The sequence below is a fragment of the Molossus molossus genome, unplaced genomic scaffold (assembly GCF_014108415.1).
Source record: "Molossus molossus isolate mMolMol1 unplaced genomic scaffold, mMolMol1.p scaffold_m16_p_6, whole genome shotgun sequence".
Lineage (NCBI taxonomy): Eukaryota > Metazoa > Chordata > Mammalia > Chiroptera > Molossidae > Molossus > Molossus molossus.
The window spans coordinates 73,973,722-73,994,817 of record NW_023425399.1 but is presented as its reverse complement, the minus strand read 5'-3'; the positions used below and the strand labels follow the sequence as shown (position 1 = coordinate 73,994,817).

Here is a 21,096-nt window from a genome sequence, read left to right as displayed (position 1 = left end):
TTTCTAATTCTTTAAGTTGTGAGGTTAGACAGTCAATTAGAAATTTTTCTTGTTTTTTGAGGTAGGCCTGTAGTGCTATGAACTTCCCTCTCAGAACTGCTTTCGCTGCATCCCATAGATTTTGTGTTGTTGTGTGTTCATTTTCATTGGTTTCCAGGAAGTTTTTAATTTCTTCCTTGATCTCCTCGGTGACCCATTCATTGTTTAATAACATGCTATTTAGCCTCCATGTGTTGAAATGTCTTTGCATGTTCTTGTTGCAATTCATTTCTAGTTTCATGCCATTGTGATCTGAGAAGATGCTTGATATGATTTCAATCTTCTTGAACTTGTAGAGATTTAGTTTGTGTCCTATCATGTGGTCTATCTTTGAGAATGTCCCATGTGCACTTGAGAAGAATGTGTATTCTGTAGTTTTGGGGTGTAATTCTCTGTAGATATCTATTAAATCCATTTGGTCTAGTGCTTCATTTAGAGTCTCTGTTTCCTTGCTAATTTTTTGCCTAGAGGATCTATCCAGTGCTGTCAACGGGGTGTTGAAGTCCCCTGCTATGATTGTATTGTTGTCGATTTCTCCTTGGAAGTCCTCCAGAAGATTTTTAATATATTTTGGTGCTCCTATATTGGGTGCATATATGTTTATCAAGGTGATATCTTCCTGTTGGATAGATCCTTTCAATATTATGTAGTGGCCGTCTTTGTCTCTAGTTATGGTCTTCATTTTGAAATCTATTTTATCAGATATGAGAATTGCTACCCCAGCTTTTTTTTGCTTTCCATTTGCTTGGAAAATTTTTTTCCAATCCCTTCACTTTCAACCTATGTGAGTCTTTTGTTGAGAGGTGGGTCTCTTGTAAACAACATATAGATGAGTCATGCTTTCTTATCCAATCAGCTACTCTGTGTCTCTTTATGGGAGCATTCAATCCATTTACGTTTAAGGTGATTATTGATATGTACTTATTTATTGCCATTTTTGTTTAGTGTGGTTCTATTTTTCTTCCCATGTCTACTGCTAATTACAGCAGTCCTTTTAACATTTCTTGCAGTGCTGGTTTGGTGCTAATGTATTCCCTTAGCCTTTTTTTTGTCTTGGAAGCTCTTTATTTGATCTTCTATTTTGAATGATAGCCTTGCTGGGTGGAATAGTCTTGGATTCATATTCTTGTTTTTCATGACTTTGATTACTTCATGCCATTCTCTTCTGGCCTGTAGTGTTTCTTGTGAGAAGTCAGCTGAGAGCCTTATGGGGTTCCCTTTGTAGGTAACCTGTTGCTTATCTCTTGCTGCTTTTAGGATTCTCTCTTTGTCTTTAATTTGTGGCATTTTAATTACTATGTGTCTTGGTGCGGGCCTGTTTGGGTTCTTCTTACTTGGAACTCTCTGTGCTTCTTGAACTTGAATGCCTTCTTCCTTCACCAAATTAGGGAAGTTTTCTCTCACTATTTTTTTGAATATATTCTCTATCCCTTGCTCATTTTCTTCTTCTTCGGGGACTCCTATGATGCGAATATTATTACGTTTCCAGTTGTCCCATAGTTCTCTTAAGCTGTCTTCCTGTTTTTTAATCGTTTTTTCCTTTTGTTTTTCTGATTGGTTGATTTCTTCTACCCTGTCTTCTAATTCACTGATCCGGTCCTCAGCTTCCCCTACTCTGCTTTTTAAACCTTCCAATGTGTTTTTCATTTCTGATATGTCATTTTTTATCTCTTCTTGTTGGTTTTTAATTTCCAATTGGCTTATTTTCAGTGTCTCTATGTCCTTACTCATGCTGTTCAGCTTCTTCAAGATCATGGCTCTGAATTCTAGCTCTGTTAACATGCCTAATTGCTCCACATTGATCTCATCTTCGGTGGAGGTGTCTTGCTCTTTCATTTGGCTTCTGTTTCTGTGTTTCACCATTTTGGCTATCACTGTGGGCTTTGGAGCCTGTCAAGTTCTCCCTGTGGGTGTTGGTGTTCTGCTGTTTGTGGCTCCCTCTCCTGTGTTTAGATGAGCGAGGGGAGACCCACGTTGAACACCACTGTCAAGTCTTACTTTCCTGGTTAAAGTTGCCAGCCCAGGAAACGTACTGTTATCCTCTAGCTTTTTGCCTGGAGGCTAGCAGTCTAGGTTAATGAGTTTTGGGTTGTCAGTTGATTGAAAAACTCTCTCTGGTGCTCAGCCAAGGGGCTTTCACGAGGGTGGGGCAGATGCTGGTTGTTAGTGAGCCTCAATTAGCACTTCAATGGCCTACACGGTGGGGTTGGATCTCCGAGGGAGGGGCTGCTGCCTCTCCTCAGAGCTCTGGGAAGGAGCAATGTGGCCACCGTCCTGAGTGGCTGCACTCAGCCAAAGCTCTGAGCGCCCTCCAAACCCCGAGTGTCCCGACACAGTTCCAGTCCAGTCTGCCCTCCCTCTGCCGGAGCCCAAGGTGAGTGGCTGTGACTCTTTCAGCCTCTGTCCTGGCTCTGCGCTGTGGAGCAGCCTGGGAGTGTGACCCGAGGACGCTGCTCCCAGCTAAGGCCGCTGCTGAGCTGCCGACTGTGTCTCGCGCCTTCGCAAGCCTACCGGGATGGAGTCAGTGTCCCTCGTTGTATGGTCCTCCAAGCTGCTTTTCTGTTGTTTTTTCCCGTCGATTTGTCTGTGTTATAGTTGTAATTCCAGTTTGGTTCTGGGAGACGGTCTGTGTAGCTCCGTTCACTCCGCCGCCATTTTTCCTCTTCTACCACTGCTTTTTTATCCATTCGTCTACTGATGGACACTTGGGCTGTTTCCAGATCTTAGCGATTGTAAATAGTGCTGCTACAAACATGGGGGTACATATATTCTTTCTGATTGGTGTTTCAGGCTTCTTAGGGTATATTCCTAGAAGCGGGATCACTGGGTCAAATGGAAGTTCAATTTTTAATTTTTTGAGGTAACACCATATTGTTTTCCATAGTGGCTGCACCAGTCTGCATTCCCACCAGCAGTGTACTAGAGTCCCCTTTTCTCCACACCCTCGCCAACACTTGTTTGATGATTTGTTGATGGCGGCCATTCTGACAGGTGTGAGGTGATACCTCATTGTTGTTTTAATTTGCATCTCTCTAATGATTAGTGATGATGAGCATTTCTTCATATGTCTTTTGGCCATTTGTATGTCCTGTTTGGAAGGTGTTTATTTAGTTCCTCTGCCCATTTTTTTTTTTTTATCCTCACCTGAGGATATTTTTTTCCATTTTTTGTGCAGGTAGAGTGGGAGGGAGAGAGAGGAACAGAGAGAGAGAGAGAAACATCGATGTGAAAGGGACACATCGAGTGGCTGCCACCGCACGACCAACCAGGGCCGGGGACAAACTTCAACCGAAGTACGTGCCCTTAGCGGGAACCAAACCCGGGTCTCTCCGGACCGCAGGCCGATGCTCTAACTGCTGAGCCAAACCGGCCAGGGCTCCATATGAACTTTTGAAGTAATTGTTCTAATTCTGTGAAGTATGCCGTTGGTATTTTGAGGGGGATTGCGTTGAATCTATATATTGCTTTGGGTAATATGGACATTTTAATGATGTTAATTCTCCCAATCCATGAACAGGGTATGTGCTTCCACTTTTTTATATCTTCCTCTATTTCTTTTTTCAATGACCTGTAGTTTTCTGCGAATAGGTCCTTTATTTCTTTGGTTAAGTTTATTTCTAGGTATCTTAATTTTTTTGCCACAATGGTAAATAGGATTGTTTTCTTAGTTTCTCTTTCTGTGAGTTCATCATTGGTGTATAAGAATGCCATCGATTTCTTGACATTAATTTTGTATCCTGATACTTTGCCAAATTAATTGATTAAGTCTAGTAAACTTTTGATGGAGTCTTTGGGGTTTTCTATGTACAGTATCATGCCATCTGCAAATAATGACAATTTCACTTCCTCCTTTCCAATTTGGATCCCTTTTATTTTTTCTTCATGTCTGATTGCTGTGGCTAAGACTTCCAGTACTATGTTAAATAGGAGTGGCGAAAGTGGGCATCCTTGCCTTGTTCCTGTTCTTAAGGGAAATGCTTTTAGTTTTTGCCCATTGAGTATGATGTTGGCTGTAGGTCTTTCATATATGGCCTTTATTATGTCTAGATATGATCCCTCTATTCCCACACTGCTGAGTGTTTTTATCAGAAATGGATGCTGGATTTTGTCGAAGGCTTTTTCAGCATCTATTGATATTATCATGTGGTTTTTTTTTTGTTTTTTTGTTTTTTTCTTTTTTATCTTCACCCGAGGACATTTTTTTTTTTTTCCATTTTTTTTGTTTTGTTGTTCAGATAGAGTGGGAGGGAGAGAGAGGAAGAGAAACATCGACGTGAAAGGGACACATCGAGTGGCTGCCACCCGCACGACCAACCAGGGCCAGGGACAAACTGCAACCGAGGTACATGCCCTTAGCGGGAACCGAACCTGGGTCTTTCTGGACCGTAGGCCGACGCTCTAGAGGCTGAGCCAAACCGGCCAGGGCTATCATGTGGTTTTTATTCTTCATTTTATTTATGTGGTGTATCACATTTATGGATTTGCGAATACAGTATTGTACCAGCCTTGCATCCCTGGGATGAATCCCACTTGGTCATGGTGGATAATTTTTTTGGTGTATTGCTGGATCCGATTTGCTAGTATTTTGTTCAGGATTTTGGCATCTATGTTCATCAGGGATATTGGCCTGTAGTTTTCTTTCTTTGTTGTGTCTTTTTCTGCTTTTGGAATTAGAATTATGCTGGCTTCATAAAACGAGTTTGGAAGTCTTCCTTTTTCTTGAATTTTTTGAAATAGTTTGAGGAGAATGGGTATTAGTTCTTCTTTGAATGTTCGGTAAAACTCCCCCGTGAAGCCATCCGGGCCTGGGCTTTTGTTTGCTCGGAGAGTCTTGATTACATCTTCAATTTCTTCTGTTGTTATTGGTCTGTTCAAGTTTTCTATCTCTTCCTGATCCAGTTTTGGGAGACTATGTGTTTCTAGAAAATTGTCCATTTCACTTAGATTGTCGAATTAGTTGCCATATAATTGTTCATAGTAGTTGTTTGTGATTTTCTTTTTTGATTAATTGCTGTAACACTGTCCTTCCAGTGGTTGAGGGAATTTCATATTTTCTTTAGCCATCATTAGGCACTGAAGCTTCTGCAGGACAACTTTGATGCTTTATGAATTCCACCATTTGCTGGCATTGATACAGCTCTTGGGCCCACCACTCCATTAGAACTATTAATTCCATTCATATCATTTTTTGTGGAAAATCTTACAAAGAAGGGTGCTTCTGGGTATTTAGGTCCACATTCTATTTTAAGACTGTGTATTCGGTTTTCATAAATTGTCTGAGCATGTGGTGGCTGCCATCTTGCATTGCTGTCACTCAAAGACCAGCTTCTTCTTTCACTCATTTATTTTTGTGTCCTACTGAAACCTTATTAAAAGAACAATAAAGGAGCTCTGACCAGTTTGGCTCTGCAGTTAGAGCAATGGCCCACAGACCACAGGGTCACAGGTTCTATTCCAGTCAAGGACACTTGCCTGGGTTGCAGGTTTTCCCAGCCCAGACCAGGGCTGTATGGGAGACAACCAATTGATGTGTCTCTCTCAACATCAATGTTTCTCTCTCTTTTTCACTCTCTCGCTGTCTCTCTCCCCCCTCTCCTTCTACCTCCCTCCCTTCCACTCTCTCTAAAACATAAAAAATCAATGGAAAATTAATTAATTAATTAATTAACAATGAATAATTTTTTTTCCTAAAGACAGAAACCCAAAGGTACATAAAAAGTCAGAAAAGAGACAACAGAAACAAAACTTTGGAAGCTGAAAAGAGATGAATGTATGGCAACTGATCTAGAAGAGCTGAGAAACTTAATTTCTAAACTGGCCCTGGGGAAAGCCTAGAAGCAACTCAATTTACAAGGATCTTCCAAAATACTTGGGAATTGGTGACATCAGGTATGGCTGGAAGTTGGGGCTCAAAATAGGAGGGTAAGTTGAAACTCTGTGAAGCAGTTAAATTTCTAGATCTCCTCCTCAAATCCATATAGCCTAGTGACTGTCTTCTCTCACCTGGCAAAGTAATGGAGTTTTATTCTTTGAAAAGGGTGAATTAGAGAGTCCCAGGCCTTAGGCACACCAGGCACAGCTGCAGTAGGGGTATTCTGAAGATAGAGGTATTAAGTGAATATTTGTAAATTGTGTATTGAATCCTATAAGCCTTTTTTCTCCCATTGAGCTCACAGAACACTAGCATCTGGACATTACTCTCTAGGGAGGTGACTGAAAAATACTCTCTGAGGAAAGCTAACCACTCCAGGAGAAAGACCTAAAGATACTGAGAAGAGTTTTATCAAATAATTGACCCAGCCAGATCATCCTATATTAAAATGTTACCCATGTCCTCAGTGATTTCTATAAGCTTTTCTTAAAAGTGAACTCATAACTAAGGACTACTAGATATTGGAGAAAAGTCTCTGAGATGAAAGATAAAAACCAAAACAAATAAATGGGGAAAGAAACTTGGAAAAAACAGAGCTATATGCATAGAGATGAAAATGTCAAAGAATTACCTTCAGAGAGATAAGAGAAGACATTAGAAATATATATATTTTAAAGTAACAGTGATACCTCGGTTCTCGAACGCCTCGGTTTTCGACCAAATCGGTATTCGACCAGGAGATTCGAGAAACTTTTGTCTCGGAATCCGAACAAATATTTGGAACTCGAACTTCCGAGATGAGCCGAGTTGAGCCGAATGGCGTTCATTCGGCCCAGCGCGCCTTGCTTGCGTCATCAGTGTGAGTGCAGAGAGAGAGTCACGCTTTGTGGAGAGAGTCACGCTTTGTGGAGTCACGCTTTCCTATTGGGTTTCATTGCTTCGGTTCTCGAACAATTCGGTTCTCGACCGTCCTCCTGGAACGAATTATGTTCGAGAACCGAGGTATCACTGGTATGATTAAAGAAAGCTTTTGGAAATTAAAAATGTGATGGTGTAAATAAAAATCTAAATGGAAAAACTGGAAAATAAAATTTAGAAACTCTTCCAGAAAGTAGAGCAAAAAGGCAGAAATAAAAAATTGGAAAGAAAAGTTAGGAAAATTAGAGGACCAGTCCTAGACATCCAATATACAATCTAATACGAGTTCCAGAAAGAGAACAAAAAAGTAAATAAATAAAAAGAAGGAAATCATCAGAGAAATAGTTTAAAATTTTTTCTAGAAATAAAGGATACAAAATTTTTTTTACCCTCACCAGAGGACATTTTTACATTTATCTTCAGATAGAGCAGAAGGGAGAGAGAGAGAAACATTGATGTGAGAGAGACACATCGAGTGGTCGCCACCCAACCAAGGCCAAACTGCAGCCGAGACACATGCCCTCAGTGGGAACTGAACCCGGGACTCTCTGGTCTGCGAACTGATGCTCTAATGGCTGAACCAAACTGGCCAGGGCAAGGATACAAAATTTTAATTAAAAAGTCCCAACATTGTGAATAAAAATACCCCAAGACATATTATTGTGAAATTTATTAAAATCAGGGATAAAGAGAGAATTCTTCAAGTTATTAAAGAGAAAAACATGTCATATGCAAAAGATAAAAAACCAGAATAGATTTAAAATCTCAAAAGCCATTCTGAAATCTAGAAGACAAGGGAGAAATGGCTTCAAATTTTTAAAGGAAAATTTATGTTTCTAAGTGATAATTTACACCCAGTTAAACTATTATTCAAAAGGGAAGATCAAATAAAGACATTTTCACTTATGCAAGGTCAAAAAGATTGACCTTCTATGTAATTTCTCTCAGAAAATTACTAGAGAATGTACTTCATTAAAACACAAGGGTAGCCCTGGCCTGTTTGGCTCAGCAGTTAGAGCGTCGGCCCGTGGACCAGAGACTCCTGGGTTCGGTTCCGCTTAGGGCACATACCTTGGTTGTGGTTCGTCCCCAACCCTAGTTGGGGTCATGTGGGTGGCAACCACTCGATATGTCTCTCTCACATGGATGTTTCTCTCTTTCTCCCTCTCTCCCTCCTGCTCTATCTGAAGATAAATGCAAAAATGTCCTTGGGTGAGGATTAAAAAAACAAAAACAAAAAAATCACAGTAGTAAAATGGCAATAAAAATGTATCTGTCAATAATCACTTTATATGTAAATGGCTTAAATGCTCTAATTCAAAGACCTAGGGTAACTGAATGGATAAGAAAGCAAGACCCACATATATGCTCTCTGCAAGAGACCCACTGCAGAATAAAGGGATGAAAAAAGATATTTCATGAAAATGGAAATTTTAAAAAATCTGGCATAGTCAATACTTATATCTGACAAAATAGACTTTAATAGACAAAGAAGGACACTACATAATGATAAACACAATAAGGGAATATAACCCTTGTAAGCATTTATGCACCCAACATAGGAACATCTAAATATGTAAAGCAAATCTTGATGGACATAAAGGGAGAGATTGATAATAATACAGTCATAGTAGGGGATTTTAACACCCCATTGATATCAATGGATAGATCTTCCAGTCAGAAAATCAACAAGGAAACAGTGACCTTAAATGATACACTAGATAAGATGGATTTAATTGATATCTTCAGAGCATTTCACCCCCAAAGCAGCAGACTATACATTCTTTTCAAGTGCACATAAAACATTTTCTAGGATAGACCATATGTTAGGACACAATACAAGTCTCAATAAATTTAAGAAGATTGAAATCATATTAAGCATCTTCTCTGACCGTAATGGTATAAAACTAGAATTCAATCACAAGGAAAAAACCTGAAAAAGACTTGTAGACTAAATAACATGTTATTAAGCAATGAATGGGTTAACAATGAGATCAAGGAAGAAATCAAAAGATACCTTGGAACAAATGAAAATGAGAACACAACAATCCAAAATCTATGGGACAAAGCAAAAGCAGTCTTAAGAGGAAAATTCCTAGAGTGTTACTGACCTACCTCAAGAAACAAACAAAATCTCAAATAAATAATCTAACTTTACTCTTAAATGAACTGGGAAAAGAACAACAAACAAAGCCTGAAGTGAGTAGAAGGAAGAAAATAATAAAAATTGGAACAGAAATGAAATAGAGTATAAAAATATACAAAAGATCAATGAAACCAAGAACTGGTTTTTTGAAAAGATAAACAAGATGGACAAACATTTAACCAGACTCATTAAGACAAAAAAGAGAAAGACCCAAATAAATAAAATCAGAAATGAAAGAGAAGTGACAACTGACATCAAAGAATTACAACGGGTTGTAAGAAAATATTATGAACAACTATATACCAACAGATTAGACAATCTGGAAGAAATGGATAAATTACTAGAAACATACACTCTTCCAAAACTGAATCAGGAAGAATCAGAGAATCTGAATAGATAGATTACAAGTGAAATTGAAGCAGTAATTAAAAACCAAAAACTCATGCCCTGGCCGGTTTCTCTATCTCTATCTGGCAGGTTTGGCTCAGTGTTCAGAGCGTCCGCTCGCGAACCAGAGAGTCCTGGGTTTGGTTCCCGCTAAGGGCATGTACCTTGGTAGCAGTTTGTCCCCGGCCCCCGTTGGGGTCGTGTGGGTGGCAACCCGTTGATGTGTCTCTCTCACATCAATGCTTCTCTTTCTCTCTTCCCCCCTCTCTTTCTCCTGCTCTATCTGAAGATAAATGCAAAAATGTCCTCAGGTGAGGGTAAAAAACAAAACAAAACAAAAACTCCCAACAAACAGAAACCCTGGACTGGATGGATTCAAAGGTGAATTTTACCAAACAGTCAAAGAAAAACTAACACCGATCTTTCTCAATCTATTCCAAAAAATGCAAGAGGAGGGAAAACTCCCAAGCTCATTTTTACAAGGCCAGCACTATCCTAATTCCAAAACCAGATAAAGACACTACAAAGAAAGATAATTATAGGCCAGTATCCCTGATGAACATAAATGCTAACATCCTCAATAAAATATTACCAAACTGGATCCAGCAATACATTAAAAAGATCATACACCATGATCAGTTGGGATTTATTCTGGGGATGGAAGGTACAATGTCCACCAATCAGTTAACCTGATACACTACATAAACAAAATAAAGAATAAAAATCAATAGATGCAAAAAAAGCATTTAACAAAATTCAGCACCCATTTACCATAAAAACAAAACAAAACAAAAAACTTCTTAGCAAAGAAGGAACATACTTTAATGTAATAAAGGCCAAATATGACAAACCCACAGCCAACTTCATACTCAAAACTGTAAGCATCTTAAGATTGGGAACAAGACAAGGATGTTCACTCTTACCTTTCTTTTTCAATACATTATTGGAAGTTTTAGCCACAGCAATCAAATAAAAAGAGAAAAGGGATCCAGATGGGAAAGGAAGAAGTAAAACTATCATTATTTGCAGATGGCATGATACTGTGTATAACCCTGAAGATTCTTTTTTTTTTTTTTTAATCCTCACCCGAGGACATTTTTCCATTTTTTGTTCAGGTAGAGTGGGAGGGAGAGAGAGGAACAGAGAGAGAGAGAGAAACATCGATGTGAAAGGAACACATCGAGTGGCTGCCACCCGCACGACCGACCAGGGCCGGGGACAAACTGCAACCAAGGTACGCGCCCTTAGCGGGAACCGAACCCGGGTCTCTCAGGACCGCAGGCTGACGCTCTAACCGCTGAGCCAAACTGGTCAGGGCAATCCCTGAAGATTCTACCAAAAATTACTAAAACTGATAAACAAATTCAGTAAAGTAGCAGGATACAAAATAAATATCTAGAAATCAGTTGCATTTTTAAAAATTCTCACCCAAGGATATTTTTAAAATTATTGGCGAGAAAGAGAGAAAGAAAGACCAATGTGAGAGAGAAACATTGATCAGTTGCCTCCCATATGTGCCCCAACCAGGTATTAAATCCATAACCGAGGTATAAGCTGTGACTGGGAATCAAACCCACCTTTTTTTGGTGTATGGGATGACATTCCAACCAACTAAGCAACCCAGCCAGGGCCAAAAATCAGTTGCATTTTTATACACCAATACTGAACTATTATTGGTGTATAAACTATGAAAACAACCTCATTCACAATTGCTTCCAAAAAAAATAAAATACCTAGGAATAAATTTAACCAAGGATGTGAAAGACCTGTACTCAGAAAATTATAAGACACTAAAGAAATTAAAGAAGTTACAAATAAATGGAAGCATATACCATGTTCATGGATAGGAACATCATTAAATGTTCATACTGCCCTGGACCTGTGGTTCAGTTGTTTGGGGCCTTGTCTATACACTGAAAGATCGTGGGTTTGATTTCTGGTCAGGGCACATACCTAGGTTGCAGTTTTGATCCCCAGTCCGGGTGTGTAAGGGACATAGCCAATTTATGTTTCTCTCTCACATCAATGTTTCTCTCTCTCTCTCTCAAATCAATAAACATATCCTCATGTGGGAATAAACCAAAAGTGTCTATACTATCCAAAGCAATCTATATAGATTCAATGCAATTCCTACCAAGATATCAATGGCATATTTCACAGAACTAGAACAAATATTCCAAAAACTTATATGGAACCACAAAGGACCCTGAATAGCCATAGCAATCTTGATAAAGAAGAACAAAGTTGGAGGAATCATGCTACTTGATATCAAACTATACTATAAGGTCATAGTAATGAAAAGAACATGGTGCTGGCATGAAAACAGACATATGGGTCAATGGAACAGAATAGAGAGCCCAGAAATAAATCCACACCTTTATGATCAATTAATATTTGACAATGGAGGCAAACACATACAATGAGGTAAAGATAGTCTATTCAATAAATGGCAGTGGGAAAATTGGACAGATACATGCCAAAAAAATGAAACTAGACCACCTTCATACGCCATACACAAGAATAAACTCAGAATGGATTAGACTTAAATGTTAGACTTGAAACCAAAAAAAAAAACACAAAACCCTAGAAGAGCCCTGCCAGTGTGGCTCAGTGGATTGAGCATTATCCCATGGAGTGAGGGATTGAGCATTATCCCATGGAGTGAGGGATTGAGCATTATCCCATGGAGTGAGAGGTCCCAGTTCGATTCCTGGTCAAGGCACATACCCAGGTTTTGGGCTGGATCCCCAGTAGGGGTGTGCAGAAGGCAGCCAATTGATGTTTCTCTTTCACTTTGATGTTTCTGTCTCTCTCTATCTCTATCTGGCTGGTTTTGCTCAGTGGTTAGAACATCAGCCTGCGGTCTAGAGAGACCTGGGTTCAGTTCCCGCTAAGGGCACGTACCTCGGTTGCAGTTTGTCCCCAGACCCAGTTGGGGTTGTGTGGGTGGCAACCAGTTGATGTGTCTCTCTCACATTGATATTTCTCTCTCTCTCTTCCTTCCTCTCTCCCTCGTGCTCTATGTGAAGATAAAGGCAAAAATGTCCTCAGGTAAGGATAAAAAATAAATAAATAAAATCCTAGAAGAAAACATAGGCAGTATAATCTCAGATATTTCTCACAGCAATTTTTTTTCTGATATATTTTCTCAGACAAGGAAAACAGTAGAAAAAATAAACAAATGGGACTACATCAAATTTAAAAGTTTTTTACATCAAAATTAAAGGACAACCCACTAAATGGGATAACTTACTCACTGATACATCTGATAAGGGCTTAATATCTAAAATTTATAAGGAATTTATAAACACACACACACACACACACACACACACAACAATCCAATTAAGAAATGGGCAAAGAACCTGAATAGACACTCTTTAAAGGGGACATACAGCCCTGGCTGGTTTGGCTCAGCGGTTAGAGCATTGGCCTGTGGTCCGGAAAGGGGACATACAGATGGCTAATAGACATATGAAAGGATGTTCAATGTCACTAATCATCAGAGAAATGCAAATTAAAACCACAATGAGATATCACCTCACACCTATCAAAATGGCTATCGTCAATACATGAACAAACAAGTGCTGGAGAAAAGAGAACCCCCTCGCAGTTTTGGTGGGAATGCAAATTGGTGCAGCCAGTGTGGAAAGCAGTATGGAGTTACCTAAAAAATTAAAAATGGAACTGCCTTTTGACCCAGCAATTCCTCTTCTGGGAATGTATCCAAAGAAACCTGAAACACTAATTCAAGAGAATATATGCATCTCTATGTTCATTGCAGTATTATTTACAATAGTCAAAGTTTGAAAGCAGCCCAAGTGCCCAACAGTAGATGAGTGGATAAAAAAAATTTGTGTTTCCCAGAGACGTGGAAGTGGGGTACAGATTGACAGTCCCCAGAAGAGGGGGTGGTGGGGGAGAGATAAACCACAGAATTTATATGCATGTATGCATGAACAATGGACATGGACAACAAAGCTGGGGACAGGGCGGGGAGGGAGGAGGAGGAGGCAATCAGTGGGGGAAAAGGGAGAAATATCTGTAACAAAAATAAATTAATTATAAAAAAGTTTGTGTTTAATTTACACAATAAGTTACTACTCAACTGTAAAAAAGAAGGAAATCTTATATTTTGCAACAATATGGATGAACCTGGGGAGTATTATGCTAAGTGAAATAAGCTAGTCAGAGAAAGACAAGTACCATATGATTTTACTTATATGTAGAATCTAAGAAACAAAATAAACTAATAAAGTGAAGACAGACTCATAGATACAGAGAACACACTGACAGTTGTCAGAAGTCTGGGGATTGGGGGTTTGGGGGATTGGGGAAAAGGTGAAGGGATTAAGCAAAGAAACAAAAGGAAAACTCATGGACACAGACAACCATATGGTAATTGTGAGAGGTAAGGGGGTGAGGGAGGGAGAAGAGGGTAAAGGGGGGATAGATGGTGATGGGAGGAAAGTTCACTTGGGATGGTAAACACACAATACAATATACAGATGATGTATTGTAGAATTATATACCTGAAACCTATATAATTTTGTTAATCAATGTCACCCAAATACATTCAATAAAAAATAAATTAAATAAAAAGTTAGAGGTAAACCACATACAAGCAAGATATAGGCTACAGAAAACAAAGGATCCAATACACTAGAAAGGCCAACAGAATCCTCAGAATGATGATGAATAAATATCCCAAAATAATTCCTATCTACCAAGGATAGATGACAATTGGTCCAAATTGAATAAACCAGAAAGGTCAGAGAAGGCTTCTTAAGAAGATTAAATTGATGGAATGCCTGATGTGTGTGAAATTGTTAAGAGATTTAGACAATTAGTGAAGACTCTGTGGTTGAATTCATGAAAATATACAGAAAACAAAGCAAACAAAAGAAACTATACAATTATTAATCCTAAAGAAACTAATGAGTCACACAGAAAAGTAAAAGTAATAATAGTTTCTTATATGACTCTACTGTGAATAGTGTTCTTGTAATGTGTATTTATTATATATGTATGCTTTATATGGCTCTAACAAAATTTACAGTGTAAATGAATTGGGAAGATGGGGGATGAGAAGGATGCAAGTTTGTTGTGGGAACATGGGGGCAGGGTGATAGAGAGCTAAATCCCTTTTTTTCATAACGGAGTTCCATTCATAATGTCTAAAATTAAAAAATAATAAGATAGCAGTATAAGTGTATTATTTAGATAAATGGAGATAATAAACACCAAAACTATTAGATAAGAGAGGCAGTAATGGTCCCTGGCCAGTTTGGTTCTGCGGTTAGAACGTCTGAAGATAAATGCAAAAAATGTCCTTGGGTGAGGATAATAAAAAATAAATCTAAAAAAAAGAGGCAGTAATGGGGGTAACTATTTTTCCTAATAAGCCTTATAGAGCTCTTGGGCTCTTTAAACTACATGCATATAAATATTGACAAGAGTAAAAGCAAAGTTCATACCAGTGCTATGGGTGATACAAAATAAATATGTGCCCTGGCTGGTTTGGCTCAGCAGTTAGAGCATTGTCCCGTGGTCCAGAGAGACCCGGTTCAGTTCCTGGTAAGGGCATGTGCCACGGTTGCAGTTTGTCCCTGGTTGGGGTCATGTGGGTGGCAGCCAGTCGATGTGTCTCTCTCACATGGATGTTTCTCTCTCTACTCCTCTCTCCCTCCCTATTGCTCTGTCCGAAGATGAATGCAAAAGTGTCCTTGGGTGAGGATTAAACATATATAAACAAACAAACAAACAAGATCTGGTCCCTCAAATTGTTTATGGTCAAGGTGGGGGAAGAGATATACTCAGTTATCATGTATGAGACTGACTGTGACATGCTCTAAAAGGTTAAAACAGAAAACTCTGGGAATCCCGAGGAGAGAGAAAGTACAGGTTTTAGAGATAAATAATTTTTCATAAAGGTTTTATTTTAGGTCTAGAAGGAAATGAGGGATTTTAGCAGGTAGAGACTAATCTACCTGGTGGTGAACCTCCCAGGTAAAGGGATTATGTGAATAAGGCAGACAAAGCAGAAAAGCTGTGATCTTGTCCAGGGAGGAAAGCATGATCTGATTTGATGAAGTGTGCAGTGCAAGCAGAATGAGCTGAGAAATAAGGCTGGGGAGGGAAGTTCAGGACAAACCTTTGGATGACCTTGAATACCCCGTGAAAGCTTTTGGAAAGCAATGAGAAATGAAGTTTTTTGAGCAGTGAATTGATATGATATGAGCTGTAATTTAGGAAGATTATCTGGCAGCAATACATGGGTTGCACTGGAAAGAGGGAAAAAAGAAGACAAAGAAATAAGAAGGAACCCAATTCAATAACCCAGGGCAGAGGTATGAGGGTCTGAACTTAAACAGGATTGGTGGAAATTGAAAGACAGCGATGGATGAGAGATATTTTAGAGACAATAGTTAAACCTGCTTTTTAAAAAATTATTAATTTGCTTCTCCTTTTTTTTCTGTTGGAAATTCTTTATGGGGACTGTGGCTTTAACTGGCTGATGTAGGCAGATTGGAAGCCAAGTAAATCATGTTGATTTGTAGCTTATATATAAAAAAAGCCAACTAGTTAATAAGCTTGAGAACATTCTGATCTTGGTACAAACGCATGATGTGCTCATGTTCTCTGACATTATATTTCATTTCAGTTGGTTTTATAATTTGTAGTTGCTATATCATTGACTAAGGTCTTTGAAAATAACTTAATTATGCTTTACTTTTCATCATTTCATCATTCTTGTAAGCCAAAATTATTTTAAAATAAATTAAGAAATAATAATAAATTGGCAAATCTATTATGTTTAACCACTACAGTGTTACATAGTTACACTGACTTTAGTCTCTCCCATAGTCCCAATCTATCCATCCATCATTCACAACATTGTCAGATAAATGTTTCTATTTAATATTCAATCACCCATTCAAATTTGTATAGTGGTTCCCTAATGCCTGTCCCCAAAACTGCTAATTTTTTGCTAGACATTCAATGCCTCCAAAACCAGATTCCATTCACCTCTTCATCTTTACTTTCAGTGACCTCTAAGACTACACCCCCTCTCCAGTCTAGCTGATTTTATTATTCCCTATTCTCAACATGCACATTAGCACCTCAGTGTTTTGCTTTCAGGGTTTTTCTACATGGAATACCCTCCCTTGACCTTTTTCCTTATTTGAATTTTTACCTTTCCTTTAGGCTGACTTATATTCTACCTTCTCCATTACCTCCTCTCCCAGGTACTTCAGAGAAAGTTGGTTTCTTCTTTTACTAAAGTTATATAGCATTTAGTGTCTGCACCATATAATTTGGCATTTAATTATCTGCTTTATTTGTATATATGTTGGCTGTATCTCCTTTCCAAAGACTATATTTCCCTGAGAACAGGTTAACTCTATCATGTACTTCAGATTCTCTCTACCTTTACTTTCAGCATTAGTTAGAATTATTCTGATTGCAAGTGACAAAACCCCAATTCAAATTAGCTTCAAAAGGGGAATTATTTTATTTATTGTAAAGAACCAATGGATAGAGTAGAATTTAGAAGCAAATTTGAACCTAGGTGCTTAAACAATGTAATTGCAAACATCATCAATCTCTCTCCATATATTGGCTCTGATTTCATCTGAGAGAATGAGTTCAGGCAAAGTATGAGTATTAGCCAATTGGGCCAGTAGCAACTTGGGCACTTACATCTAAATAACTGAGTAAAGTCAGCAGGAACAATGCATATTTTTCTGCATTGTTCTGGAAAAAGACCCAAGGCTGACTCTCATTGGCCTGGAGAGGGTAATATACTTATCCCTGAATTAATCACAGAAACTTTTTTAAAAAGTTCATTTTATTTTTGAAATTTTATTTTTTAATTACAGTTTACACTCAATATTATTTTCTATTAGTTTTGGGTGTACATCATGGTGGCTAAACAGTCATGTACTTTACAAAGTGGTTCCACCATATATTTCAAGTACCCACCTGGCACCATACATAGTTATTACAATATTATTGACTATATTTCCTATGCTGTACTTTACACCCTCATGACTATTTTGTGACTACCAATTTGTAGTCCTTAATCATTTTACCTTTTTCACCAATCCCCCAACCTCCCTCACCTCTGGCAACCATCAATCTGATCTCTGTATCTATGAATCTGTTTCTATTTTCTTGTTTATTTTGTTATTTAGATTCCAGATATCAGTGAAATCATATGTCCTTCTCTGTCTGACTTACTTCACTTACTCAGCATGTTACCGTCTAGGTCCATCCATGTTGCAAGTGGTAAGATTTCATCCTTTTTATGACCAAGTAATATTCCATTGTATGCATCACTTTTTTGTCCACTTATCTTTTGATAGGCACTTGGGTTGCTTCCATATTTTAGCTATTGTAAATAATGCTGCAATTAACATAGCAGTGCATATATTATTTCGAAATAGTGTTTTGGGTTTCTTGGAATGTGTACAGAAGTGGAATTGCTGGGTCATAAGAAAATTCTATTTTTAATTTTTATGAAGAACCATCATACTGTTTTCCATAATGGTTTACACCAATCTACATTCCCACCAACAGTGCACGAGGGTTCGCTTTTCTCCACATCCTGCCAACACTTGTTGTTTATTGATTTATTGATGTACCCATTCTGACAGGTATGAGGTGGTTTTCTCATTGGGTTTTAATGTGCATTTCTCTGATGATTAGTGATGTCAAGCTTCTTTTCATATATCTGTTGGCCATCTATATGTCCTCTTTGGAAAAATATCTATTCGGGTCCTCTGTCCATTTTTCATTTGGATTGTTTGGTTTCTTTTTGGTGTTGAATTGTATGCATTCTGTACAAATTTTGGATATCAACCCTTTATCAGATGTATCATTGGCAAATATCTTCTTCCTTTAAGGTTGTCTTTTTGTTTTGTTGATAGTTTCCTTTGCTGTGCAAAAATTTTTTAGTTTGATGTAGTCCTATTTGTTTATTTTTTCTTTTGTGCCCTTACCCAAGGAGATATATCAGAAAAAATATTGAAATGTTCAAGTTTACTGCCTGTTTTCTTCTAGGAGTTTTATGGTTTTGAGTCTTCCTTTTAAGTCTGTAATCCATTTTGAGTTTATTTTTGTATATGGTATAAGAAGGTGATCTACCTTTTTTTTTTTTTTTTGCATGTATCTGTCCAATTTTTCCAACACCACTTATTGAATAGACTGACTTTACCCCATTGTATGTTCTTGCCTCCTTTGTCAAATATTAATTGACCATAAAAATGTGGGTTTATTTCTGGGCTCTTTATTCTGTACCATTGATATATGTGTCTGTTTTTATGCCAGTTCCATGCTGTTTTGATTACTATATCCTTGCAGTATATTTTGATATCAGGTAGGATGGTACCTCTGACTTTGTTCTTCTTTTTTAAGATTGCTGTGGCTATTTGGGGTCTTTTGCAGTTCCATATACATTTTTTAATTTTTTGTTTCAGTTCTGTGAAAAATGTCATTGATACTTTGCTGGGAATTGCATTGACTCTATAGATTACTTTGGGTAGTATGGGCACTTTAATGATGTTAATTCTTCCTATCCATGAACACAGTATATACTTCCCCTTATTTGCATCTTCTTCAGTGTCTTCTAACTTTTGAAATATAGGTCTTTTACCTCCTTGGTTAAATTTATTCCTGGGTTTTTATTTAATTTTATTTTATTGATGCAATTGTAAATGGAATTGTTTTCTTAGTTCCCCTTTCTGATAGTTTATTATTGGTATATAAAAATGCAACCAATTTCTGAATATTTATTTTGTATCCTTTTACTTTACTGAATTCATTTATCAGTTCTAGTAATTTTTGGGGGGAATCTTTAGGGTTTTCTTATTTTTTTTTTATCCTCACCCGAGGACATTTTTCCATTTTTTGTGCAGGTAGAGTGGGAGGAAGAGAGAGGAACAGAGAGAGAGAGAGAAACATCGATGTGAAAGGGACACATCGAGTGGCTGCCACCCTCACCCCCTCATCACCAACAAGGGCCGGGGACAAACTGCAACCAAGGAACGTGCCCTTAGCAGGAACCGAACCTGGGTCTCTCTGGACTGCAGGCCAATGCTCTAACCACTGATTCAAACCGGCCAGGGCATCTTTAGGGTTTTCTATGTACAGTATCATGTCATCTACAAATGACAGTTTTACTTCTTCCTTTCCAATTTGGCTGCTTTTTATTTCTTCTTCTTGTCTGATTGCTGTGACTAGGATTTCCAGTACTGTGTTGAATAAGACTGGTAAAAGTAGACATCCCTGTCCTGTTTCTGATTTTAAGGAAAATGCTTGTAGTTTTTGCCCATTGAGGATGATGTTAACTTCAGGTTTGTAATATATGGCCTATAATTTTCTTTCTTTATAGTGTCTTTATCTGGTTTTGGAATTAGATTAAATGGATATTTTAAAGGTGCTTTGGATTAGAATTATGCTGGCCTCATAAAATAAGCTTGAGAGTCTTCCACCCTCTTGAATTTTTTTGGAATAGTTTGAAGAGGATAGGTGTTAGTTCTTCCTTGAATGTTTCATAAAATTCACCTGTAAAGCTATTTGTCCAGGACTTTTGTTTGCTGGGAGTATTTTAGTTTTTTTTATGACTGCTTTGATTTTATTAGTTGTAATTGGTCTGCTCAGATTTTCTGTTTCTTCTTGATTCAGTCTTGACAAATAGTTATTCATAATATTTTCTTATAATCCTTTGTATTTCTGTGGTGTCAGTTGTCACTTCTCTTTCATTTCTGATTTTAATTATTCGGATCCTCTTTCTTTATTTCTTAATGAGTCTAGTTAAAGATTTATTAATCTTGTTTACATTTTTAAAGCACCAGCTCTTGGTTTCATTGATCTTATGTATTTTTTTACTCTCCATTTTGTTTATTTCTGCTCTGACCTTTATTACTTCCTTCTTTTTACTAATTTTGGGATTTGTTTGTTCTTTTTCTAGTTCATTTAGGTGTAAGGTTGAATTGTTTGAGATTTCTCTTGTTTCTTGAGGTAGGGCTATAATGCTATAAATTTCCCTCTTAGGACTGCTTTCACAGTGTCCTATCGATCTCAGGTTGTTGTGTTTTCATTTTCATTTTGTCTCAAGGTATCTTTTTATTTCTTTCTTGATCTCATTGTTAACCCATTTATTGTTGAGTAAAATATTATTTAGCCTCCATGTCTTTGTGTATTTTTCAGGTTTGTTTATTTTTTCTTATAATTGATTTCTAGTTTCATACCATTGTGATTGGAGAAGATACTTGATCTGATTTTAGTGTTTTTTAATTTATTGAGACTTTTTTTGTGGCCTAACATGTGGACTATCCTGGAAAATGTTCCATGTGCTCTTGAAAAAAATATATACTGTGCTGCTTTGGGGTAAAATGCTCTGAAAATGTTAATTAAATCCATCTGGTCTAGTGGGTCTTTTAAGGCTGCTGTATCCTTGTTGATTTTCTCTCTGGAAGATCTATCCATTGATGTTATTAGGATGTTAACATTCCCTACTATGACTATGTTACTGTCACTTGTTTTATGTCTATCAAGATTTGCTTTATATATTGAGTTGCTCCTATGTTAGATACAAATATGTTTATAAAGATTATATCCTCTTGTTGGATTTATTTCTTTATCATTATGTAATGTCTTTCTTTGTCTCTTATTATAGTCTTTTTTTTTTTTTTTCCTCACCCGAGGATATTTTTCCATATTTTGTACA

General features: G+C 37.6%; 1 protein-coding gene across 1 annotated transcript; it reads right to left on the bottom strand.

Moving 5' to 3' along the window:
- Positions 1 to 5,043: 5,043 nt before the first annotated feature.
- LOC118619248 (ubiquitin-conjugating enzyme E2 variant 1-like) lies at positions 5,044 to 5,381 on the bottom strand. The gene is given in 2 exon segments (XM_036245953.1): positions 5,044 to 5,165; positions 5,168 to 5,381. Coding segments are annotated over 2 exon segments (336 nt in total).
- Between the last annotated feature and the right edge of the window lie 15,715 nt (positions 5,382 to 21,096).